This window comes from Micromys minutus (genome assembly GCF_963924665.1).
Source record: "Micromys minutus genome assembly, chromosome: 23".
NCBI classification, from domain to species: Eukaryota; Metazoa; Chordata; class Mammalia; order Rodentia; family Muridae; genus Micromys; species Micromys minutus.
This window is the reverse complement of record NC_137958.1, coordinates 33,831,307-33,858,928: the sequence shown is the minus strand read 5'-3', so window position 1 is coordinate 33,858,928 and position 27,622 is coordinate 33,831,307. Positions and strand designations below refer to the sequence as shown.

At 38.7% G+C, this 27,622-nt stretch overlaps 2 protein-coding genes across 3 annotated transcripts in view; one reads left to right on the top strand and one right to left on the bottom strand.

Annotated features, from left to right (window-relative positions):
* The window catches only part of UMAD1 (UBAP1-MVB12-associated (UMA) domain containing 1), a 141,712-nt gene extending 129,682 nt beyond the window's left edge, over positions 1-12,030 (bottom strand). Inside the window, exons 1-2 of the mRNA XM_080936420.1 lie at positions 11,949-12,030; positions 1,050-1,149 (exon numbers count right to left, since the gene is read on the bottom strand). Of these exons, the coding sequence (XP_080792546.1) occupies positions 1,050-1,131 (82 nt within the window). The 5' untranslated portion in view covers positions 1,132-1,149; positions 11,949-12,030. The remainder of the gene's footprint in view (positions 1-1,049; positions 1,150-11,948) is intronic.
* Positions 12,031-12,309: 279 nt separating this feature from the next.
* Positions 12,310-16,848, top strand: RPA3 (replication protein A3). 2 transcript variants are annotated; one of them, XM_080936240.1, is made up of 4 exons: positions 12,310-12,436; positions 13,453-13,527; positions 14,488-14,596; positions 16,734-16,848. In XM_080936240.1, exons 1-4 carry the CDS (start codon positions 12,338-12,340, stop codon positions 16,748-16,750), a joined length of 300 nt encoding a protein of 99 aa, XP_080792366.1. In that variant the 5' UTR covers positions 12,310-12,337; the 3' UTR covers positions 16,751-16,848. The 2 variants fall into 2 exon arrangements, with proteins under 2 accessions (XP_080792366.1, XP_080792365.1); XM_080936239.1 differs by lacking the exon at positions 16,734-16,848 and adding an exon at positions 15,051-15,364.
* The last annotated feature ends 10,774 nt before the right edge of the window (positions 16,849-27,622 follow it).

The following is a 27,622-nucleotide window of genomic DNA, read 5'->3' as shown; positions in this document are numbered from 1 at the left end:
ACAATCACATCAACCACACTACATATTTTATTGTTTTTCTAGGATTTTGACAGAATTGATTCCCGTTCATAAGTGTCAAACTTCTAGACATACGGTCCTGGGGACTACATCAATCATGCTCGGTCCAAGATGGTCTTGGGAAAACTTGCTCAAAACACAGCATGTCAGCTTGTGAGAAAACATACCATTAGAGTGGGGATAGAACAGGCAGAACAGCTGGTACCGAGCATATTAGAGTAATTAAAATGCTGGAAATTCCCTATGAGATAGCAAATCTGGAAGCCTATGAGATTCTTAGTCTCAGTCCAAGATGCTTCTAATGCCAGTCTTCCTAAGAGTAGGAAAGGCAGGCCAAACCAGAAGGCCTTTACCTACTAAGGCAGGGGCAAAGCAGACACTTACTAGGGCAGCTGTAAGATAAAGACATCTATCTGGTCAAGGCTATACGATAACAGGGACTGCACAAAAAGGGGAGCCCTTGACCTACGGATGGATCTTGTGTCTGATATATCATGCTGGCGACTGAAGGAGTAGACAGTAAAAAATACGTAAACAGCTCTAGACACTGTGTGACCTCACTGTCATGTTCTTTAGTGGGTGCACGGTGAGAGAGAATAATGCTATTTCTAAGTGTTCACAGACAAAAAGCTGAGCAAAGCTCTTCATACAATTCTTAACTTTATATTTTAAAATAGAAATACAGAACAGTGGTTGGAAATCCAGACTTAGCTGGAATAAACTCCCGTGAGAAGTATATATTGCCAAACTCCAGGAGACAATAGTTTCCAAAAAGGTCTAAAGGTTTTCCTGAAGTTTTTTGTTGAGGGCAAAAGCAACAAAAACCTAGAGCTTTCAAAAAACTCTGACTGGGGCCAACCAAGCCTTGCCGGCTGTCAGGCACTAAGTCCTGACATTGCAAAGGACAGGGTGAGAGAAACAGTCTCATACAACCTACTCTGAATTAGAAGACACAGTTTAGAAACCCAGTCATTAGCAACTAATGTTTAAAACAATTCGTCCAGTTAGGATTTCGATTCTTCAGGACTCACCTAGGAGGACAAATCCATCTGCTTCCGGTTCCGGCACAGAGGGCTTTTTGGACTCTGCAGGCTTCCGGAAGAAGTGAAACATAACCGCGGCTGCTGCTATCTGAAACAAGACATTCTGTGTGAGGTCAGCTCAGACAGGACCAAAAGGCCGCCCTCCTCAGGGAAGAGCTGTCATAATGGTAGCACAATAATGACTCCGAGGAATTCTACAGCCAGACTGAAAAGCATCAAAATTTCTCTGACAGTAAAGGGTAGCTGGTATAAAGCAAGATATTTCTGTTTGCAGTCTAAAATACGTGCCCTGAAAGTCTGCAACCTCTCTTGATTTCTGAAGATTCGGGAAAACACTCCATCAACTGGAATCAACTGACAACACCTGACTCTAGAGAATTTCACAAACCACACAAGAAACATTAGTTTGAGGGGAGAAAAAGAAAAAAAAAAGACGTGTCTAGACGTCTTTTCTTCCACAGCTACCTGAAACTTCATAAAGCTAAAACCACTTCCAGGAAAAGGAAGGAAAAAGCTGCAGACACCATTAAACTCCCCCCCCCCGCCCCCTTACCTGCTTCAGGCCCTGTACTATACCCATTATATGCTGCTGCCAACCCCAAACTCCCATCTTGGTGTTGATGCCCTGCCCCCAATCCCCATCTGTTCATAGTCCTGTAGAATGACAACCCTTAGGAAACAATTGGGGTAAAACCCACGAAGGGTGCCAGGGGAGAAGGACGCATTATACACTGACTCAGGCAGAGTCCCAAGGGCAGAAAGCACAACGGCGTTTAGTTTTCATAAATTCCAGCCCTAACCTGAAGCAAAGCCCTGTGATGCTGAGAAGTGTTGTAACTAGAGCTGCAGATCTAAGAGCACTAAGCTCAATATAAATAAATAGTGTAGGAGCCTAGCTGTTGGCAGAAAGTAGCTAGTCATTTTACTTTCTCCTTTCTCTCTCTCTTTCCCTCCCTCCCACCATCCTTTCTTTCATTCTGTGGTTGTTTGGGTTTTGTTACTTTTAAAAACAAAACAAAACAAAACAGGATTTCACAATTTAGCACTGACTGGCCTGGAACCTTTGTAGACCAGGCTAGTTTTGAACTCAAGAGATCTATCTTCCTGCCTTTGTTAGCTCCTAATCCCCAGAGCCCAGAGATGAGATTTAAAGTATGAGCCACTACAGCCAGCGGATTTCTCCTTTAAAAGGGTTAAAAATTGGAAAGGACAAAACATCAGCCATGAGGAAACAATAGTACTTCAATATAGGAAGATGACCCTCACCCCAACTCCTCAAAGATAGAGCTTAACTGTATACCATGATGGAGGGGGGGAAAAAAGGCCTGGAAATAGGTTGGCACCTCTCCAGAGAATGCCAGGAGACTTGACCTCTGTGGGAGGGGTGAAAACAAGATGAAAAATCAAAACAAAAAGACAGAAATGGTGGCCCGTGGCTGGAACCCTGGTCCTGAGGAGGGTGGAGGCAAGCTCTCTGTATGAGTGTGGTGCGGAGGCTCACCTCACTCATTTGCATCCTTAGCCTCTAGAACAGGTAGGACGTGTGTCTGTAATTCCACCCTTGGCTATCCAGAGGAAAACAGAGCACACTGTAAGGTAATGGCCAGCCTAGTCCATACTGCAAGCTCCCGGCCAGCCAGGGCTACGTAGTGAAACCCTATCTCAAAAAGTAGAATGTAGAGACAGCTTAGTGGGTCACAGCTCTTCCTGTGTAATAAGCCTTACAACCTGACTTCAGGCCCGTGGAGCCCTTGAACAAAACAGGGTGAGCAACTCCCAGCATAATCCTGATCTCCAATGGCAGAGACAAGGAAACAGCCCAAGCTCAAAATTCCCATGCTGGCTAACCTAGAACCAGCATTCTACATGGCAGAACAAGAGAGCCATGCTTCAGACAAAGTAGAAGGTGATAACTGTCTCCAAAATTTGTCCTGTGACCTGCACTCATGCACTGTCATAATGCACTCCAGCATGAACACACACACACACACACACACACACACACACACACACACACACACACACACCAAATATCAACAAAACCATGGAAGACAAGGAGGTCTTAAACTTCTGACAACACTACCACTCCTCAGTACTAGGCAACACATTTAATTAATTCCACATCCGTCTTTATGAATTCCCTACTTCCCCAGGCCTGTACCTCTGTTTTCAAGACGCCTACAAGCTCCTCAACAGCTAAGGACAGGGTTTGATGTACTCTGCTTTTGTATTTGCTCTGTTGGTTAGGTGCTTGGGACAGACAGACACAGCACTGCTGCAGTGCACTAGACTCATATTTGGTGGGGGAGTGGGAACTGTCACCTCAGCCTACCAGTCCCCTGAGACAATCACTAACAAGACTTTAGAGCAGCTTCCACAAGGCCTGTAAGCTAAGGCCTGTTGCGGAGAGCTGCATCTAAGGACAGGAATGATGATGACCATAGCTCCTGAGTCTGCACCAGGTTCTTCCCCTTCTCCATTACCATCACTATTTCAAACTACAATAAGCAAATGTTACCACTGCAAATAGGAGAAAAACCAGATTTTTTTCTTAACAATCCATTATTCGCTAACTGCAATATGGTTCCTGGCTAAGTTAGAACTATATCCTCCTAGTAGGCAGACATAGGATCTCAGAGCTACACGGAAACTGACTTCATATTCTCAAGCCAAAAAGCGGGGAGAAAAAGCGTGCAAAACACATGAATATTCATTATTAGCATATTTAGGTATTAAGTAAACATTTTAGTTCATAGTTATTCAGAAAATCATCTCAAAGTTTGAAACAAATTCATGTTTGGTACTCTGTAAAAAAAAGTGAAAACATTCTTTATGCATATACATAAAGGGCAGTATATTCACTTAATAATTCACTCAGACCACATCTAGCAGGTGTGACAGATGCCAAGCAAGACAGATCTCACAGCTCTGAAGCTGAGGAAATGACAGGGTGTATAATATAATTATTTTTTCATATTATTCTGAGAATTTCTTTTTAAACAACATCACCCATGACAAAAAAGATTAAGACATAAAAATACTTTTCTCAAGTTTATTGTCTGCTTGATTAAACTAGTTGATATAAATAATTCAGAAGTGATATTTCAGCATAACTGAAATATAGCAGATACTTTACTATAGAAGATATATATGTATATTCATAAACATTTCTTCTTCATGCTTGTGCCAAAAATTCAATAAACAGTGAGTTTTATACTACTGACAAATTAAATAGTAAACAATATGTAATCCTCCTCTTCCATATGATAAATTATAAAATGCATGACTATGAAAATAAAACATAAATGTAGATGAACGTTTACTAATCCCTGCTGAGAGTTACAAAATAAGAGTAGGGCTGTGTTTTTGCTTTTTGTAGTTTTAATTTAAGACAAGAATTCATTAAATGGCATAAATCCTTTCTGAAAGATCATTGAAGTTCCAAAAGCCCTGGCAGGCTGCTTTTTATGCCATCTGATGGGTAGGGCATCAGTACAAACAGAGGAGAAGGAAGGTGCTTTCTGTAAGAAGGCCCAATAGCAATACGGGTGTGTACAGAACAGCAGAAGAATTAACCTCACTAGAACCAACGTGCTATGTGGATAAGACACAGAAATCAAGACTGCAGAAAAATAAAGATTATTTAAAGGGCTGAAAAGTCAAAAATACCAGAATATGTAGAGCAGCAGAATACCAAGATTTGTTGAATATTAAATTCATATATTCTAAAAGTCTTCTAGAAAGATTAAAATTTTTAAACAATGTTGAGAGGTAAAATGAGGTAACTGGATTAGACAGGAAATATCCAGGGACATAGGGGTGGTGTACTGAAATAGTTCAGTTTTTCTACTATAAAAATACAGATAAAAGAGCCAAAAAACAAAACAAACAAAACCTAGAATTCCCCACCTTAGAGTACAAATAAGCTGAGTAAGAAAAATTGGAAAAAAATCTTTAAAAGAAGAAAAACAGTATGAAGAAGATCTCATAATGAGACCCATTCATTACTTTGTATCCTAACCTAAAAACAATTAATAACAATATATATATATATATTACATTTCAATATTTTGAGGCATACTAGAAATTTGAGTATTGTACAAAAACCAACTTTTAATATGGTAGCAACTACTTCAACTTTGCAAAGTATTATGTAAACTAGTTGAATATTATGCAAATGGAATTTACCTCAGATGACAGTTCTAGAACTAAAATGGGAATTTTTAAGAGCCTAAATCTAATCAACAGAGGAAATTTTCTGAAAGACTTCAGCTATTCTGAATCAAGAGTCTGTCCATTCACGATTGTTCTGGCGATTCCGTAAGTCTACAGCAAAATGCACCCAGTGTCCCAGTAGTAGCAAGACTAGCATGTGGGTAATCAACCACATGGTAATCTGACTTAACATGTACTTCATCATCTTGTGATGATATTTATGCCTGGTATTGGAACCCTGGTCAACAGCTTGTGAATGGGGAAGTAACAGGTCCTGAGGGGAACCTACCACCATTCTGTTACACCAACTTGGTGTCTAATGAATTCTAAATATACATGGTTATACCCAAAGGTATGCGCTGCTCTCAGTTTTGGTAAGAAGTTGGTAAGAATTCCGGAACACTGCAAATATTGATGTGCTGAAATAAAACTCTTACATTATCCTTTAAGACATATTCAATAACATCTAAACAGTGGCTTTTAATACCCACTCTCGGCCATTTAAAAATACTTGATAGTACACCTGCTTGCAGAACCTCTAAGGCCTGTCCTAACTCAGAAAAACCCAACGTCCTCTTCTCTTTATCTCTTTACAGATACTGGGTAAGCACAATGCTTTCCCTGGCACCTAGGAGCTGCCCTTCCTCCACTGTAGGTGCCTCTGGCTTTGTGCTAACCTCCACTGCTCACAGCTTACTCCTCCCCCTCCCCCGGCAGCTGCACAGTCTTATAGCTGGCCTGCTTTGTTGTTTTTCTCTCAAAAGCTAATAAAAAAATATCCTCCATTTTCAAAATAAGCAAACAAATCTATAAAAACACGTTAGCTTTTCAAAGTGTGGGAAACTTTTCATTGTTCACTCTCTCTCTCTCTCTCTTTATTTTTTATTTTATTTCCTCTTCTGTCCAGGAGTAGCTTGGAAATTGCCCCAGAATGTGTTAGACAGCACATAAACACACAATTTGGGCAGCAAGTACACCAACACCCAGAAGTCGTCATACTTTTATTACTAAATCAACCAACCAACCAACCAACCAACCAACCAACCAACCAACCAACCAACCAAGGTTTATCACAAAAAAGAAAACTGAGATTGCCAATTAAACATGCACACTTGTCTAGAGAATGATGACATTTTCAACTTGATATGGCATGGCTGTGACTCTGACACTGCATAAAGACCTGTGCCATCTCAGATGCAACTCATTATGGACCTAGCTTGGTTCTTTTTCCTTGTCACCTGCTCAGAGCTGTATTGGATTTTCTTGCCATTTTTCATCTGAATCTGTAAGACCATCTCTGTTGCCATCCTAATCACTCAAGTGTCCATTACTGAAAAGACAGATGGTAAGGCAGAGTCAAGCATGCCACAGCCTCACATTTAAGAGATGTCATACTCCAAGGTAACACTTCTAACCTCTGTACTTGAAACCTGAATTGAAAGTGACGTCATGCAAATCTATGTCAACAGAAAATGAAAACATATAAATGAATTGTACTCTCTTAACATGACCTTATGGATGTTTTAGCAAACTGGTGCCTTAAAAATAACATTTAAAAATGTTTGTCAGTTGGATAATCATGAATTACAATCTACATACACAGCATCAAGCTATAGGGAATTCTGGAAGAGACCAGCACAGTGTAGGCACTGGATTTGTCCAAGGGGAAGTGCACCCCCATTTGGCCAAAGTGGAATGGCTACGGAGTTCTTTAACATCACCATCCAGGTTTGTGATTGGCATAATGTCTGGAACAAACATTATGTTTTCAACAGTCCTGGCTGGGGCTGCACCTTTAGAAGTCAGGGTAATCAGTTGCAATCTTTCAGAGATGTCTCAAGGCATTCGGGAAGTGCTCCAGATGGCTAACGCTAATCTGACTCTGTTTTACCGATAGTCATTTTGCTCATATTGGACTCGATCCGTTAGAAGCACCCTTTTATACGGTATCTGTTTGGAAGAGTATAGTCAAATGACTAATTTTAGATAGGTGGCCTGGGTTTTAATGAACCATGTCCCACAGTAAACAGGCACAAAGCCTGGGGCCAAACATTGTGCAAAGAAGAAAACAAATCGTTTCTTGAGAAACACAGCCTGAAACTAAACCGAAGAAATCAACAACAAGAAGTTCCATAAAACATGAATTTATAATTTTAAATTACTAAACAAAAAGAAAAAACATACCAGAGCAAGAAAATATCACCTTACTTAAAAATATAGCACCAGACTAAGAAGAACTGTGGGTATCACAAACAGCATATAAATATCTACCTAAATCGAAATGTATGAAGGGTTAAACCTAAGATCAAAGAATGAGAGGCGACCAGAATCTCAGAATAGAATGATTACATCTCATAATAACGGTAACAAATCTATAGTCAACATTGTAATAAGTGAGAAAAATTCAAAAAGAATTTCCACAAAAAAAATTCAGGAATAAGACAAAGGTATCTACTTTAGTAATCTAGTAAGGATTCCCTGGAGCAACAAGGCAAAAGAAACAAATAAGAAAGTTACAAATAGGAAAGGAAGGAGTAAAACTGTCCATACTTGCTCCTATTAGGACTCTCTAAGAGATCCTGAAGATTCAACCAGGAAACCCTTACAACTATAAATATGCTCAGTAAAGGTCAGGATACAAAATCAACATACAAAAATGATAGCCTTCGTCTATGGCAATGACAAGCATACTGAGAACAAAACCAGAAAAACATCATTCATAGCGGCAAAGCGAAGCGAAGAGACCGTGATCTTAGGATAAGCTGCAGCGATGATGTGGAGGATCTCTACAATGGGAACCTGGAAACACTGAGGACTGAGAGGGTAGAAGTGTGACTAATAATTCCTGAAAAGCAGATGTATGTGGCTTTAACAAAATCTCCCGGAAGGAGTGTGCGTCTGCAGAGATGGATGGACCTGTGACTTAAGAACTGTGAGAGATTAGAATTTTGTAGATTTAGAGACCATGGACCAGCCATGTCTTGCCCCACTCTGTATCTGAACTAACACTTTACGGTAATAAATACAAATCTCTTAGACTCTATTAACTTAGCAGAACACAAGCTCCCACCAATCCGAGAGCTAAGGATGTCACCAGACAATTTCTCAGGCTATAAAAAAGCTCCCCCATCTTTTTGTGGCCACCAATGTATTCTAAAGTTGCCCTTAAAGTTGATTTATGTCTTTCGTTATTATGTGAAATTATAAGAACTCTGTGAAACTGCTTTATGTAATCAGGAGTAGCTTCATGTGTTCCTGGGCCATGACTACTCACATTGACTCCAGAATAAACTCTGTCTTGTTCTCCTTAAAATGACAACTATGGTTTGTACGTCCACAGGTTCATGGACTAGAGGAATTAATACTGTGAAAATGGTTATCCACCCCAAAAGCAAACTACATATTCTATGTAATATGTGGGGAAATTCCAGTGACATTCTTCCCAGAAATGGAGGAACAGCCTTAAAATCCATTCATAAGCACAAATGACCCTATATGGCCAAAGCCATATGAACTGCTGGAAGTCTCCCCACAACTGATTTCATGGCACCTCACAGATCCATGGTAATGAAAAAGTCATGGTATTTATACAGAAAGACACACATATGTCACTGGAATAGCAGACCAGTGCAACTATGGCCGTCTGAGTTTTAGAAAATATGTCAAAAGCACACACTGGAGAAAAGCTGGCATCTTTACCAATGGTGTCAGGGAATCAGGCTATCTACATGTAGAAGAACGAAACTCTATCCTCACTTCCTACATGGCACAAAAGAGATCGGGGGCCTCATCACAAGACCTGATACTATGAAACCACTAAAGAAAAAGGTAGGGAGTTCATTTCAAGATAGTAGAGACTTTTTGAATAGAATTTCTACCACTAAGGAGATAAGACCAATAAACAACAAATGAGATTTTCCAGAAAAGAAATGTTTTATATGGTAAAGGAAACTGTCACATGAATGAAGAGGCAGATACAAAAGGGGAGAAAATCTTTTAGTTACATATCCAACAGAGAATTAGTATTTAGAATATATGAATAATTCAAGAAAATAACCCATATGGAAGGGGAGGGGGGGCTATGGAATTGAACAGAGCATTTCCAAAAGAGTAAATACTAATGTCTAATAAATATTGTTCAACATTATTAGAGAAAATGGAAATTAAAGCTATCATGAGATACCATCTCACTCCAGTCAAAAATGGCTGCTATCCAGAAAACACGGGAGAGGATTCCAGGAAAGGTAATCCCATATCTACTGATGGTAGGAAGGTAAATTAGTAAAGTCACTATTATGAGCTTTGGATAGATTTATGTCAACCTGACACAAAGCTAGAGTCATCTAAGAGGACAGACTCTTAACTGAAAAGAAAAATGCCCCTGTAAGATTGGGAAATAAACAAGCCCACAGAGCATTTCCTTAATACTTGATGCAGGAGGGCCCAGCCCATTGTGTGTGGGACACCCCTGGTCTGGTGGTCCTGTGTTGTGTAAGAAAGTAGGCTGAGCAAACCATGGGAAGCAAGCCAGTAATCAAGACTCCTGCATGGCTTCTGCATCAGTTCCTACTTCCAGAAGCATGGTCTGAGTTTTTGACTTGTCATCCCTCAATGGACTATGACTCAGGATATATAAGCCATACAACCCTTTTCTGTACAAGTTGGTTTTGGTCAGGATGTTTCATCACAGCAGCAGAAAAGTAAGTAAGACAGGAAGTCACTGTATAGCGCTCTTAGACAGCTGAAAAGAAAACTACCATATGACCTAGCTATACCACTCCTGGGCTTACTTAAAGTACTCAATATTCTATTATAGAGATGCTCTGTTATCAATGTTCATTGCTGGTCTTCCAATAGGTAGGAAGTGGAATCATCCTGAATGCCCGGCAACTGATGAACAAATATTGAAAATGTATACATATACACAGTGGACTTTTATTCAGCTGTACAGAAAAAAATGAAATTATGAAATTTATAAGAAAATTAAAGGAACTGTAAAATATTATTATACTTAGTGAAGTAACGAGGCCAAGAAAGATAAACACCATGTGTTCTGTCTCACATATGGATCCTAGCTTTAAGGTTTTAGATTTCCGTGCTTAGTTTGTGCTGTCTTTAGAGGTCAGGAAGCTACAAGAGCCCAGAGGTGGATGTAGAGAAACTTTAAGGAGTGGAAGGGATAGTAGAACAGGTGTGCTATAAAAGTAGGTCGTTGTGGGAGAACACTGGGGACCAAAGGCTTAAGTGGAGACGGGGACAGGAGGTTGGGGTGAAGCTGGTGGGCTAACCAAGACTAAGAAAACCCACTACTCTGCAAGCTAACTGCAAAGTATAACTGGTTTTAAAAGGAATTTAAATGGAGGCACCCTGCATGGGTGAAAAATGCTTCCCCTAAAGGCACGAGTTACTAACCAAAAATCTCAGTGATATACTTCCCTAGGAGTTATTGAGAAGGTTGTCCCAGAGGCACCAAACACAATTTACTACCGTGCTCCTGGTTGTCCACCATAGCTGGTTAGTCTTTGCTGAGCTACACAGTGCTATGTATGCACCAGGGTAGAAAAAGCAGTGGTGTACCCCGAATGCCTCAATATGAACTTGCTAGCACCCAAAGGAAATGCAGCCCACAACTAATGAACCTCTTTAAACTTGTTTCAAGAACAACAGAATTAAAGCAAACACATTAAATGCTACATAAACACTAGGAAGAGCTAACAATCATTTAAATAAGGTAGCTTGGATTTCACATATAAAAAAATCTCAAACCAGATCTTTGCAATTTATTACTTAAGGCAACAACACCAGGACTATCCTGGAACTCCAATTAGGACCCTGTATTTGAAGGCTAATAAATCTGTGGCTTTAGAAAAATCCAGACACTGTTCCACACAATTAGGAGACTCAGCTAAAATTATGTTCTAATATCTGCAACCTCTTTTGAAGGTATTTTTATGCGCATTTATTTTGAAATTCCCCAGCACTAATCCCTTGCGGGTGAAATCACTAAAGTCAACAGCTACCCAGCTTCCAGTCATTCTATGAACCAGGAACACATCCAACAATCTTCTTCAAATCTTGGAATAAATTGTCTTTCAGACAGCCGGCTCAAAGTACTTCGGAAAACTAAATATAATATTACAACCCAAAATTAGAGTTAGCTAGAGCCTCACAAAGCAATCAACCCCTCATTTGCAGAAAGTAAAAATGTGACGCCAGTGGAGGAGCACTAGCTTGGGTGCAACAGCTGGTGAAGCCTGTCTCCTCTAGTGGTCCTCCTCTACCGGAGCCACGGTGCAGGCTCGCACCCAGTAGGTACGGAAATGGACACCTCTGTACCGCCAAGGCTAGCACCTCTTGCTGACATTGGGTAACGTAGGCAGGTACGTTACACAGAGTGCTACAAAAAATGAACCTCGGTTTCTTAGCAACAACCTCCTGAGGGAGGGGATAAAGACTGATGATGATTCCCTTCAGATAGAACTCGATCAAAAATAAAAACCCAAACCCCAGGTTAGGCACGCACCCGCGCTACCCACGCAAAAGCTGGCAACTGTCACCGCTCGCTCTACTGCAATCCCGAACCAGGCGCCCGACTCCGCCCCCAAGCCCGACGGTTCAGCCCCCCGGAGGAGAGAGGCCAGAAGATCCGGACACCTCCCGTAAAAAAGCTACCTGAGTCTCTGCCGCAGCCCGCAGCTTGTCGCCCGCCGCGATCCTTCAGCTTACTTCCGGGGTCAAGTCGACGTTTGGCCGCTTCAGATCCTGGGACCCAGGCCTCCGCCCCTCTAAGTCCCGCCTCCGCTGCCCACCCCGTTTCGGCCACAGCAACTTCCGGAACGCCGCGCGTCACTAGGCAGTAGACCAGTACTTCCGGAAGCATTGAGCCCCTCTGCTGGCCCGGTGCGAGAGCGCTAGATGCTCCTGTGGATTTGATTGGTGGATCTGGAGCGCATGTCTTCTCTGATTGGTGTTCGGGAAATCTTCCCGGGTTGGCGCGGCCGCCTGCCGGGTGTCAATCATATTCGGCTTTCCTGCGGGTTGTGAGTGTTGGCGGCAGAATCATGGTGGACATAATGGAACTCCCCAAAGCGCGGGTCAACGCCAGCATGTTAACACAGTATATTGACCGACCCGTGTGCTTCGTGGGAAAGCTGGAAAAGGTGCGTGCGGGTTCGGGCGAGAGGACGGGACTCGGGGCCATTAGGGAATGGCTGCGGGGTGGGGAGCGGACGTTGGGAGCAGGTAACCTTTAAGCAGCATTGCCCTCCAACTTGTGTTAGTCTTCAAAGAAGAGCTTTTCCACTGCTAAGCCATTGCAGCTACATTTTGGTGCCGCTTCTTTTATGCCGCAAACACTGTGCTCCGCGTCCCCTTTCTGTATTTACCAGAAAACTATTTACAAACCTGCCCCCTCTGTCTGTTGTCTTAGTTTTTGGTTTAGCCGGACTTGGCTGATGAATCTTGTTTCCCTGTCTTTTGCAACCGTCTTTGTTGATGGGCCTGGTTTTTCTACTTTGCAGTCTTTATGAAATATTTTTTGGTAGCCCCTGCTCTCTATATTCTATAGATACCTTGTATCTAGCCCAGTCTTAAGACTGCAGCCTGGTCCTTCCTATAGGTAAGAAATAAGACCAGAGTCCCAGAAAATTTGTGAGGACTTATTTGCTAGGTCATGTCACTCACATAGTTCCTAAGAGAAAGGAATTTCTAACTTTACAGTAGGCTGACTGAGCTGACTGAAATGCTCAGGAGTCACATCGACTGGTATAGTTCAAGTGCAAGGGAAGTAAGTCGTCCTCAGGTCTGGCAACCAGTTCTTTTAGATCATTGTTCCTAATTTTAAAAGAAGGTATTCTGTGAGATGTACTAAATCATGAATGTTGGTAGAATTTCATTGAGTAGCGATTGCTCCCTTTAGTTTTAGTGTAGAGTTGCCAATTTTTTTCAAATAAAAGAAGCCACACAAAACACTAAGCAAATATTCATTGTTTACTAGAAATTCAAAATTAACTGGGCTTCCAGTCATCAGACCAAATAACTTGAACCAAATAAACTATCCAAAAACCTATTACTTTATGTTCAACCAAATAAAACTTCAATGAATTCTCTAAATATTTCATTTCTGTAGATTCTGTTTTCTAAATCTAAGTCTTTTTGTCTTGTTTTCCTTCTTTAGATTCATCCCACTGGGAAAATGTTTATTCTTTCAGATGGAGAAGGAAAGAGTGGAACCGTTGAATTGATGGAGCCAGTATGTTTAAAGTGACATGCTCTCGTTTTTATTTCGGGTTTCTTATTAGTTCTGATTGGGGGATGGAAATGTGAAGGCTGCTCTTGTCTAATTTTAAAAATCAAAGTCATGCTCTCATAGTTTGTCTTATTTCCATCTCTAACCTTTAGTGATTCTTGGGACTCCAATATTTCTGAAAGTGTCCCTTAACTATTGATTGGATAACATTTTTTTAAAGATTTATTTATTTTATGTATGTGAATACATTGTTGCTATCTTCAGACACACCAGAAGAGGGCATCAAATCCTATTACAGATGGTTGTGAGCCACCATGTGGTTGCTGGACCTCTGGCAGAGCAGTCAGTGCTCTTAACCACTGAGCCATCTTCCAGCCCTGGATAACAATTCAAGAGCTGGCCCCAGGTGTTCGTTCCCCCTGCTTCATATTAAGTGGCATTACAAGTCAGTTTTACTTTGTTTTTAATTTTCAAATATATGTATATTTGAAAAACTTATTACTTTATGCATATTTTTAAATTTTAGGAAATTTTATGTTTAATATGTTTAAAACGTCTCTGTGATCTTTTATGAAGACAAATCCATATACTGTTGGTTACTCTATATAGAACATGTGTTGTAAGATTTATACACAGTTCTCGGTGACTTTAAAAAAATATGTGTTTATAGGAAATCTTAACATCCTCACTGTCTTTAAATGACTTTGCCTTCAACTTCAATGTATGTTCAGAACCTGAGCCACTACTAAAGGTAACAGGACTCATACCCTCCTCTGTTACACATGCCAACATTTTTGACATACTTTTCGTTTTGATGCTGGTTAAATGTAAAGTGTCATTTTGCGATGAAAAATTAGTAAACTGAATGAATCTGAAAAACAAGGAAAACATGTAACAGATTTCAAAGCTCATTCTCAACTGAAAAGGTAAATATACCTAACTAACATTTCCTTCAACGCTTAGCTTGACGAAGAAATCTCTGGAATCATAGAAGTAGTTGGAAAAGTCACAGCCAAGGGGACCATACTGTGTGCATCTTATATCCTGTTTAAGGAAGATTGTAATCGCTTTGGTAAGTAAGTCGTCATACTTTTTAGCAGTCTCTTACATATAAATAGGAGAAAACTTTTATTTAATGTTTTTGGTCTTAAATCTTAGTTCTGGTATATTTTTTATTGCTAGAAAATGAGACTTGTAAATTAGTCATTTCTTGCATGAAAAGAAAGCAATAAATACTACTAGCTATAGAATAAAAAGGGCTTCAAAGATGATAAAAAATATTTCAATATATGAATTGAAAGCTAGAACAGTATAGTGACACTGAAATTATGACCCCCCCAGCAGTAAATGACCATATAATGGTTTATCATCTATCCATTCTTTGGTAGTACCACAGTTAAATAGACATGGATTGTGAAAATAAGCCAACTTCTGAAAAGGAGAGAAATGCATAGAAATACTTCAGGTAACAGTTGATACTGCAGATTGCACTGTAGATTAAGTGTTTGCTTAAATGTTTCTTTCAGATCTTGAACTTTACAATGAAGCTGTGAAAATTATCAATGAGTTTCCTCAGTTTTTTCCTTTAGGGCTTACACAACATGAATGAGTTTCTTGAATTTCTTAAGATTACCAGTGAGCCACATTGAAGGCTATTAAAGAAGACTCCTCCAGTTTAAGGGAGAGACTCCTATAATTTCTGTTATTTAATTTGCTCTTTTTTATATATATATTTCTTTGTAAAGCTAATGTGACAGTTTACAACCAAATCTTTTTTATAAATTTTTTAAAATTGATACTTCAATATATGGTCTGAATAATAAAAATAAAAACATGATGTTGGTCACTTGTTTTTATTTTTCAGTTTCAGACGTGGAGTTTTGTCACTATAAGGTTTGGTCTGATACCCACCAAAGGGAAGGGTTTCTTACCATCTCCCATGCAGAGTATTCCTTATTAGGTCATTTAGACAGTGCTTTTGGTGACTGAAGAAAAAAAAAAAAAAAAAAAAAACAAGCATATATCTAATTGTCAGGTTTCTTCATTTTGGATTTTAAAATGTGCGTATACCAGTGACACCCATTTGATAAATGATCATTGGGTTGGCAGAATCTTTGACTTTTGGTTCATGCCTCTAAACTTGTCATTATTGTTAGTATGGAGTTCTCATCTACCATTTTTAGGTCCTGAATATGGGATGTCTTCTCACAGCTCAAACTATCTTGAGACATTCTGGAGATTTTAGATGTGGTCTAGTTAAGGGAAGTATACCACTGGAGGGTTGCCTTTCAAGGTTATAGCTGATCTCTGATCTCTTCCTCAGTCTTCTGTGTCCTGGCCACCAGTCTATGAATTTCTCTTTTCTCCCATCCCCTGTCATCTGTAAGGTACTAAGCCTTTTGAAAGCGTGAATAGCCCTCCTTCTCAACTGAATATCAGTTGTTGTGCCACAGGGATATGACGGTTATTGATACACTCACATGACACCAGAGAAGTAGGACGATCACTGTGATAAGTCTGACTGTGTGGTTCTTAAGGGAAGAATTTGCAAAGCTATGGAGAACTGGTTAAAGAAGTACTTTAACCAGTTTATTGTGAATGGAGCTTAATGATGTAATGCATAATGGAGGGAACATCAAAGTCCAAAATGCTCATAGAAATAAAGACTACTCATAAGATTTCAGGTAGATTTGAGACTGTTGGGAATTAGACTGAAAAAACAATCTGTCTAGATTTTTGTCTGTGTCCTGAGACTAAGTTAGGTTAGCTTAAGTTAAAAATGAAGACATTGATTTGGAGGGGAAATTTTCTAGATTCCGACTGTGACGTGTCCATTGCACATCTTTGAACTGGGTTCACAGTAAGAACTGAAGAGAAAAGCGAGGTTGAACACTATGTGGTTTGGCTCAAACGGAATGTTTCAAGTGGACACAAAGAGTATACGCAGTTGTTCCCAGCTTAGCGCCATGAAACAAGCAAATGCTTTTCATTGAGACAGTGGGAGAGAGAATGGCAAAGAAGAGGTGTGGAAAGACCATGAGGATACACTTCAGAGTAGAGCAAGACTCAGCAAGTCCTCAGGTAAAGGACCCCATAATTGGGAAGTAGACAAACTAACATAGTAGGATTAAATAGGTGAGTATCTACCCAGCTATAAGGCTTGAAGCATTTTTAATAACTTAATTAGTCATTAGTTGTCATTTATGCAGGCACTGAAATGGGCTAGAGATGGCACAGAAATGCCCCACAGTAGGTGTGCCAACTTGTCCCGCGCCACTGTCTCGCCAGCAAGAACAGACACGGTACACAAGGATCCTTCTGTAGCAAAGCTTTATTGCGAGTGATGGAGGAAGACCCCGAAGGGAGGGAAAGCACCCAGTTTTATACCCTTGGGGAAGCGTGTCTCTACCTGATTGGCTGCCTGCCGGTGGCCTGACAACTATACCCCGGGATGGGTGATGACTTTTTCTCGCCTTGCTTTTCACGAATGTGCTCTTAGGTTGTTTGTCAGTCTTTTGTTGATTCATGGCCCGGAAGCCGGCGCCACCTTTGAAGGGCATTGGCTGTGGCCCCTTACACCAACTGTAAAAGTAATTTGGTGTGTTTTGCCTATTTGCCCTCAAATAACCTTTTCTGGTCTCTTTAGGACCCCCTGACTGGGATTAGAAGTACAGCCTTCCTTCTTTCCCCAGTTATTGGTTGAGCCATCTCTTTATTAAGCAATCAGAAGTGATGGAAAACTTTTACATAACACAAGACCAGAGAGTCTTGACCATGCCAACATCTAGACCTGATGTCTGGGCACAGAATCAGTGTCTGAATACACAGTTGTTCTGAATGCAGATACCCAAGGAAGCAGCTACTGAGGTAGTCAGTGAAGGTGAATCTAGCAGGATGCTGGAATAAATATGTTTCAGTATCTTTCTCAGCATCCTCAAGGGTGAATCTTGTCAGGGCCACGTTAACTTAAATGGTGTCTGGTTCTTTTTCTCTGTGAACATAAAAGCTTGCAAAGTAATATGTATTCCTGCATTAATGCATACATAGAATGTGCAGTGTGCACAAGTCACCTAAAGGTGATCCTCTGCTCTTTGTGCACACAAAGCATCTGTCTTTCTTTGTTAGCTTGGGTTGTATAACCACACTGTAATATAATTTTTTTATCTATGCCTTCTGAAAGGATGGCATGATAGGTCCTGAGGATTTTGTGACCAACATTTATGAGCTACGCTTAGGTAAGGCTGGAGACATTTTCATGTCTCAGCCAGTCTAGTCTGTCCCCACGTAGAGGGATCAGAAATATGTTACCTATTTTGTTGATCTTGATTTCTTCCCCTATGTAGCCAAGATCTTCAGGGCAGGTCTTATCCGGTCAAATCTGATTTTTATTAATCTGGATAGAATTCATAACTTTTCTCTTGAAACAAAGACAAAACTTCTTCCCCATCACAACATATTTCCTTCCTTCCATTCTGAAGTTATAACATGTATATGCTGATCTATTCATAAGTTCTTATGGTAAAATCACTAACATTTTAAAAAGTCAGAAGAGCCTTATTTAGGCTATCCCCGGGAGATACTATATCCCCTTGTTTTATATCTTTTATTTCTGTATTGGTGAAAGCCAGACTCAATAAACCTTTGGGTTTTTTGTTTTTTTTTTTTTTTTTTTTTTTTTTTCACTAGTAAGGGATTATTTCTATAAGGTATCTCCTTAATAGCTATTTTATTTAATAAACTAATAACTATTAACAGTGGTCCTCCATATAAGTTTTGAGAGCCAACTTTTGTTGTGTCTTACTATGGACTGTTTAGACAGTTGGAACTATTTTGATAACATTTTAATACCTTTACCGGGCATATTTCTAGCTTACTTCCCTTAGGCGTTAGTTCCTTGGAGCTTCAGAGTTTTTTCACCTGACAAAATTATACACAAAACTGAAAGCATTTCATCTAGTGTTAAATGTTCTGAGTAACAAACTAGTGCCATTAGTAAACACAAGAGAATTTAGAGGTTGTGTTTTTAATATATTAATATGCATTTTCTTACCACAAGTACTTGATGTTAAGCCTGAGATCAGCCCTCTGAAGTTTGTCCACAGTAGCTTACCATATTCTCAAGGCGTCTTATCTTACTAGCTAGTTAGTATTTAATTGGTCTGGGGTTTCAAAGAAACTCTCTTGATTATTAGCAGTCAAGATATGGTTTTACTTTCTGAAATTTAAATTTGTTGTCTTCCTTTATCTAATTTACCTGGAATTTTGTTCTCATCTGTTATGAAGATAAAGTCAATCCTAACGCCATCAAGATGCCTGCCTTTCCTGTGAAGATGCTGTAAAACCTAGAGCATCAGCAAAACACATTTTGAATTACTTTCTAAGAGTGATGTTGGCTTGATGTAAGCCATATATGTTTCTTATGACCCCATTTATCTACAGCATTTATCATGAAATGCCTAATTAATACCAGAATCATGATTCTAAACAAGTTATAATGTAATATGTTCCTCTCGATTGTAATGATTAAAATTGCAAATAATGTTGCTTCTGCCTTCATATTACAGAATATTAGCACGACATTAAGATGTATAGAAATACCCCATTTTAAAATATGTAGGCTGAAACACAGTAGTTTCTGCATATTAAAGAATTATGTTCCAACATGATTGTTTCTTCAGAATCATTAGAGTAAGAGTTTGGGGCAGAAGCATTGCTAACACTTATTTAAACTAGTCTCATCTTCCAAGCAACTTTATTTTTCACAGTTTGAATTATTACCCAAGAAAAATCTCACATCATAAAATGTTAAGGTTAAAAAAGAAAATCTTGCTTAACAATAGTTTTAAGTGAATACAGTTTGCATATCTTCTTACCTGGGTTTTTGAAGGTACTGAGTCGTGAGAACTTTGCTGATGGGTAATTACTAATTAAAAGTTAATACATTAGACACTGTTCAGGTAATAGACACCAATGCTTAGTTTTATTAGTTCAACTCCATACATGTACTAGTCAATTTATATCAAATTGCCAAGTGACAAACTGAAACAGCACTGAATTTCACTGCAACACTTTAGTAATTTTTCTTTCCCTTGTGAGAGGCTTTAAATGATAAGAAAACACTGAATCTGTTAAGTGAATGCAGTATTTAAGAGCTGCATCTGCCCTTTGAAATTATCAGAGTTCCTTTTAGCAAATTATTACTTCCATATGTCTCAGAAATGTTATGGTTTAGTTGTTCATGCCGTTGACCTTTTATGAAGGCAGACAGTGGACCATGAATTGCTCATTTCTGGAATCTCCTTAGGAATGACTAAATGTTTTCCAGATGAACATACTGGAAACTTAGAGAAGAAATAAGAGTAATTAGAAATCGTTGCTTCCAAACCAGATTTTTGTGGACTGCTCTTTCTATTGGAAACCAGTGACCTAAAAGAATTGACCCTCTAGGCAGTTTGCTTCACTTTTAACAGTACAAATAAATCATGACAACTAGATGGGATTAAATATGACATTTATTCTGTCCTTATTTCCAAAAACAATGAATTTTAAAAAGCTGAGGAAGTCTCTGACTTTCCTTGTTTTCTCATTATACACTAATACAGTGACTTTCCTAAATGTAAACTTCAGTTAGTAGTAGAGGTAAAATGGGGTGATTTATTATTAAAGGTTTCACAGGACCACTCTTCACTAAAACTGACACTAACAGACTACCTTATCCCTTCTTTTGGGTTGTTGTTATTTTTGTTTGCTTGATGCTTTTTGCCCATCCTTCTTAAAGAAAGTAAAATCTCTTTTCAAGAAAATAAAATGGGGCTGAAGGGATGGCTCAGTGGTTAAGAGCACTGACTGCTTTTCCAGAGGTCCTGAGCTGAATTCCCAGCAACCGTATGGTGCCTCACAACCATCTGTAATAGAAGCTAATTCCCTCTTCGAGTGTGCATGAAGACTCATGTATGCTTTAACTAAATAAACAAACTTTTTAAAAAAGAAAACAGGTTAAGTGTTGTCATTGTTCCTTTATCTTTCATCATGACCTAACTTTTGACATAAACTATTAAGAATGTATTTTAAGCAGTCCAGTGAAAATGCATCACAAGAACTGAGATGTGTTTGAACAAACAAGCTGAATATTCCTGTTTAGTCCATCACCCGACTGAAGGCTCAAAGAAAAAGCTACTCAGGAAAAAGGAGTTTGTAAGTTTTAGACATTTGTATACACACCTGTGATTGCCTAATTAAAGGGGGGCATAGGGTTATACACATCTAGATATGACTGATACACAAACACACATGACATTTGGCCTGCAAAATATCTAAAAATGGGTTTTAGAAACAAGTTCTCTAATGAGTCTCACTGGAAAGGAGGATAGGAAAATTCAAGGATTTAAAGAAATAATATATCCCTTGTAACAACATTCAGATTATCGAAAAAAATGCATTGTAGGCCTGTGTGACCAGGATGGAGGTATTTCAGCTTTTAACATTTTTTGTGAGCTAAAATTGAAGTCAATGACATTTAGATCAGCATTGCTGCCTTCTGTGTTCCCTACAAATTGTAGATTCAGTTACATGGATCTTGTGATAACAATATATGGTTACAAATAAAAATAACCATTGCAAAACATCTTCCATTGGTGGCAGAAAAATATTTCACCTCCATCAGACAAGGAATGGATTACCTGACTCATGACTGATGGTGATAAAAACAGAAGACTTTACAATGAGAACAGAGTGTATGCTAAAATAGTTAGACCAATCAAATTTAAAAGACTGACTCCTTGTTTTAGGCAAAACTTCTGAATATATCATGAGAAACTTTAGACACAAATATTTAAACTTCTATGGGATCTAGAAACTTTTCTAAAAGACTTTTAGAAAATTCCTCAACCCTTTTGTCTTTTTCTTAAAATGTACATTTATAATTATAGGAATTATATAGCAGTCCTTTCAAACTGAGACATGAGTCTTTTGTCTGTGACATCGGTTCCTGATTCTTGTGCAGGACTTGGGCTACCCCCTCCATTCTTTGCTTCTCAGGCCCTCCACCTTAAACTGAGAGCTCAGTGGTTTTCAGGTTTGACCTGAATTACTTTGATTTTTTTTAAAGAATATTTTTTATTCTTTGAGAGATTCATATCAATCCTCCCAAATCCACTATCCATCTCCTGATTCCTCCATACACACACACACACACACACACACACACACACACACACACACTCACTCACACACACACACACACACACACGAGAGCGAGAGCTTTAATATACTTCTGTGTGTGAGACCATCTGCTATGGCATGGCATATCTACCAGGTCGACACCCTTACAGAAAACAGATCAAATACTCTGACAAATAGACATCTAGATTTCAATCTAGACCCTAGACCTAATTCTAGTTATACCACCAAGTTAGAACATCTATTACAATGTTCATTTAGTTTTCTTCCAGTTGATAATTTATTATTTTGCATGTACTGTTCTTCAGACTAAATGTGGTTGAGTTTTAAATGGCCAACAGATCCAAGTATGTGCTGATGGTTGCTGTTCAGAATGCTCTGCTGAAGAGGGTTCTGAGAGAGTGAATGGTACGTTATCTGAATCAAGCAAAGAGAAGGCTGTGCTCATTGCTTACTCAAGACCTGATCAGGCAGAGCTTGGCCTAACCAGCCCATCAGTGCCTGAAAAGGTACTGTTACAGAAGAATCTATGACTGAAAGAACTGTAGAAACTCCCACCCCTTATTACCCCCAGTGCTTCTTCTTACTATAGCCCCTTTCTTATTCATGCATTAATCAATATTGGGTTAAGACGCCCCATAGTGAGTAGTCCTCAATGCAGCCTTTCCTAGCTGCTGCTTAAAGTACAGACAAAGCTCACAGCACCACCAGCCACCACTAACTGACTCTGGAAGGAATCATCTTAAGTAGAGGGGTGGTTCCACTCTTTGCATAATCAGCCTTGGCTCTGGGGGCACAATTGCTTCAGCTGGGTGAATCCTAGTCTGAGGAGGTTAAATGGTTAGTCTGAGAAAATTCAGAGTGACAAAACAAGAAAATTCCGGTGCGGTGCATTGGGCAAACTGAGAGCTAGAAATAAATGAGTAATTTAAATTCAGGATGGCCGAGAATTCCAGGAGTAGAGATGCTAAAATAAAGGTTCTAGGTCCCATTCCCTTTCCTTGTATGTATCATTTTCCAAACCCTTCTGCTGTTTGCTTTGGAGTGCAGCCCACATCACCCTGACAGCTAAGTGTTCTTAACCTCTCCTTCCAACATCTACGTGCTCGAATACAGGAATGTACGCGAAATGCTTACCAATGAAAATAATTTGGCAGTTTTATTCCTCTCACCGTACAGTTGCAGGGTTTCAGACCTTGTCGTGCAATATGACAGTGACGAAGAGGAAAAAGAAAAGGCACCCCCCCCCCAAAAAAAAACCCAGGCGTAATGGTTTACATTTGCAATCCCAGTACTCAGAATACTGAGAGGTAGGGAAATTCTGGGTTAAGCAGCAAGACCAGTCTCAGAAAGCCCAGAAGAATCGGAAATCTGGAAATCCTCCGTTCTTGGACAAGAATAGCCCTGCTCTTCCTCTCTAAGGTTTTGTAATGCTCCCTGAAAACAAAACCTTGCCAGGTAAGACAGTGACCAGAAAAGAACCTTGTTCTCTTTAGTGCTATAATTTGTTTTGAGATACTGATTATCCTAACACAACTCTGTAGTGGCCTTGTCTCTGAGGATCAAGTTTCAGTTAGGGTGCTTATACAATCAGCTCAAGCCCCCACTACTCAGTCCAAAAAGAGTGGGGATGACAGGCTGTTCATTAACCATCTATTCCAGAGATGAATGATCTGGTGGAGACACAGGCCTGTAGATGAATGCAGCCAAAGCGAGAAATGTCATTTGTCAGGCATAACCAGCATGGAGCTAGTTTTAAGTATCCTTGCAGGTAAAAGCTATACTCCTATTCCCTACAGCTCCATCACAATGCTTGGCAACTTTGTTCTACGAGTTCCTTTTCACTCTGTTCAAATGTCTCTGTGGGAAATAAAATATTTGAAGTCTGTCATATACACTCAAACGGATATCTGGATTTAAATACTGGGGGTACACTCCAAATGAAAGACAGTAGAATAGACCAACTAAAAGTAATAAATTATTTGTGCGGGAATCATTCTTTCCTGAGAGGATGTTTTTATCTGGATGATAAGAGTTTTAATCTCAAAATCCTAAAGGGAAAAGTGATCATATACTTCATAGAATACTTTCTGAAGGCATGAGTAATAGAATTCCACGTGGCAAACTTAAAATTATCATTCACCCATTAGGTTAAGAATCTAGGAGTGGCTGTCTCAAATAACCCCAAGAACCTATGCCAGTTTATTCATTCCCAGTTGTATCTTTTCTTTTAAAAAATGTATTATGTATGCAGCATTCTTCCTGCATATATGCTGGCCAGAAGAGGGCATCAGACCTCATTACAGATGGTTGTGAGCCAACACGTGGTTGCTGGGAATTGAACTCAGGACCTCTGGAAGAGCAGCCAGTGCTCTTAACCTCTGAGCCATCTCTCCAGCTCCCAGGTTATGTCTTTCTAGTGGAGAATAATCTTCTCTGTTTAAAGCAGTATTTCAACATTCATTAGAAGAATTGTACTATATTTTTTAAAATGCTAATTTAGTTAAGCATTCACTATTGCATGCAGAAGACACAGAAGATTGTGTGCTCAAGGCCAGCCTGGCTCCCTGGCTTCCAAAGTGTGCAGGTCACAGAAGCCAGTTTGTGTAGTCACAATGGATCTTGCATGCTGTTATTTTTATCTACACTCCCTTTTTGATTAATGGAAAATCAAGATTTAAGACAATATTTTTTTTGCAACAGACATGTCTCTCAAATGTACCGTTGCTTAATATTTATATTCATAATGTGTACATTTTATGTATAACCAAATTTGTACAAATATAAAGTATTCTTGTCTAATGTGAATTTCCAAATGAATGACAAATAATTTTTCATTAAAGCTAAAACACAAGAACTTTGAAATATTCATTTTTCCATAAAATACTATTATGTTTAAAATATTACATAATTTAAGAACATGATATTTGACAGTGGCAGTTTACTGAACACAAAACATGGCTGCAACAAAAATGTAGATAAATATGAATTTGGCCGTGTTTTTTCAAACTTCAGAGTTTCTTGCATACTAAAGTGTTTATGTGTGTGTGTGTATGTTTAAAACATGCATAAGTGAAACTAATATTCTTTGAATCAAAAGATGCAAGACCAACGTTTTTGTGAATTCATATAAAATGTTTCACATTTGAGTTATTAATCCCTTCAAACATACTTCCAAACAATTCTGTCTTTGTGAATTTGTTTTAAGATTCCCACATAATTAGATTACTCTATCTGAATTTCCAGTTAGGAAATTACATTAAGGCAACATGCTTTTTGTAAATTGGATGGAAGACTATGCACTGATTATTGCCATTTCTGGCATTACACAAATTATCCATAATTCTAAAGCAAAGCACTTAAAAGCATTGTCCTATCGATGGTATTAGTAAGGAAATTGCATTTTGGAAGACATTATGGGCAACTATTTTCTTCAAGTATTTGAAAGTAATTTTTAAATAATTTTAAAAGTTCAAAATACAAGTGAAAGAAACTTTTGGCTGTGAAGATGCTACAAGATCGCCAATTTGTGCAAAAGATACCGTGAATCCAAACACTGATCTGAATGTATGAGTCTGAATGTATGAGTCTGCAGGAACTGTACTCTGTCTGTGGCTTTTATTAAACACATTGCTTCAGCAATGATGGAGCCACTGATCATTTAATATAATGGCCTGTGTCCACCAAGGCACACCACTTACTGCAAACAACTTACTGGGACTGAATTGTGTACTTGCACTCCAGGTTGGATAACAACAGAGCAGATTTTCTGCCATGGCCATAAAACCAGAAGACCTATGAGAGATATAGGAGGGAGAATGCCGAAACAGTTACTAACTATAAACCAGTGACATCGGGACGAGAGGCATTATAGCCATTGCAATGTGCTGAATGGAGAGTAGAGTCACGTGTCTGACTCTCCTGAGTGCTCGGCTTAGCTGTTACTGTAGTTAGTGCCAAGGGACACACACTGAGGAAAATGCTTTCTGAATAAATAGAACTGTGTACTGACTTTCTTATTATGAACCACATTTCTTCAGCTCGTGGGCTAATTTATATTTGGCTGTTTTATGATAGCAATATGACGATCACAGTTAACTTGTAAAAGCTAGTAATACGTGTGAATAGTTCCCTAGGTACATGTTAAGATTTACGGTCACAGTGGACATTTTTTACTGTAAATAAAGTGAAGAACTACATCATACAAACATCTGTGCATTTATTCAGTTAGTAACTCAAAAAAAATTCTGCCCTTATGACAAAGGGTATAAATATTTCTAAGGAGCCTAATATGTATTGGCCCATTCATTTTAGGAACACTATAGACTTAATCACTCTTCTTAGTGTTCTCTGTTTCCTTCCCATAGTTATTAATATATTTTCCCGTTTAATAGATGCAGACAGGTGAACAACACATTTTCTCCCTGCATGCATGTGGTACTGAGAAACCTTGTGCACTTATCCTCATGTGAGCTAAAAACATATTTGCAATGGCATACATCCTCTGCTCTTTACCATCTTTTTAATCAGTGTGCTATGTCAGATGTCATAATTAATTTTGCCAAAGAAAAGTAAAAAATGTCCCTATGCCTGTTACCTCATGTACAGATGGCAATAATAATATATGTCTCACAGAATTATGTGGAAGTTGAGTAGAAATTCAATAGGCCAAGTACCTGAAATATACAGCAGGACTAACAATAAATATCATTCTCAATAACATGTTCTTAGAATTAATTAGCTTTACTTGTGTTTTTATCATGGTAATTATTACACATGGTAATTATTGCAATCTCTATATATGTATTCATATATAGGGGTGTGTGTGTGTGTGTGTGTGTGTATGTATTTGTATATAATTTTACTATTGGCTTTGATACAGGGTCTTTCCATGCAGCCTTGGTTAGCTTAGAACTTGGTGTGTTTACCAGGCTGGCCTTGAAGTCAGATATCCTCCTGCCTCTGCCCCTTCCTGTTCAATGCCCTGAGGACGAGGAGTCAAGGCACATACCATGATGCCTAGCTTCTATATGTATATATTACTTTCTGTGGTTTATTTGTAGTAGAGTTATAATTTCTATAGTTTGTTAACTGCAAGCCCAACTTTACTCAATATTGTAAAGAATAAAAACATGTTTCTTAAATTCTTCTATTGAACAATTTTAGGTAAAATATCTTGAGTTTATAGTCTCAAATACCAGTGACATAAGGAATAAAAAAGAGAAATAATTAATTTGAATCTATTTTCATTCCATACACAATGTAAGGCAAAATAAACAGACATCATATAAGCTGTTTGGTTGGGATCAAAAGAAATATTAGGAAGCTAATAAATAGAACAATCTTTAAATGTCACCATATACTGGAGAGATGGCTCAGTGGTTAAGAGCACTGACTGTTCTTCCAAAAGTCCCGAGTTCAATTCCCAGCAACCATATGGTGGCTCACAACCATCTGTAATGGAAACAGATGCCCTCTTCTGGTGTGTCTCAAATCAGTTACAGTGTACTCACATAAAATAAATGTCACCATACATAATGGTTACAAATAAGTCTATATTTACATATTAGACTTCATATTTATGTCTTATACTATGTCAAAAAGTTTTAGGTAATTTCATTAACTTTATATTGCACTTTTAGGAAAAAAATATATATCCTAAGAGTTGAACATTACTTTGAAGCTCATGTTAAGAGCACAGTTAGATTAAAAAAAATATCTTAACTCATACAATATTAAAGAAAATATCCTAATAAAATGAAAGCAGTAAAATTTACAATCTCGTAATAGCAATGTGTGTAAGAAAAAAAGTCATCATTCCCAGTTTGTTTTTTCATCTGAATACTGTCACCCAGCAGACATTGAGAACACACATACACATTACCCAATGTTATTCTCTATGCCTGTTGCATCAGATCTT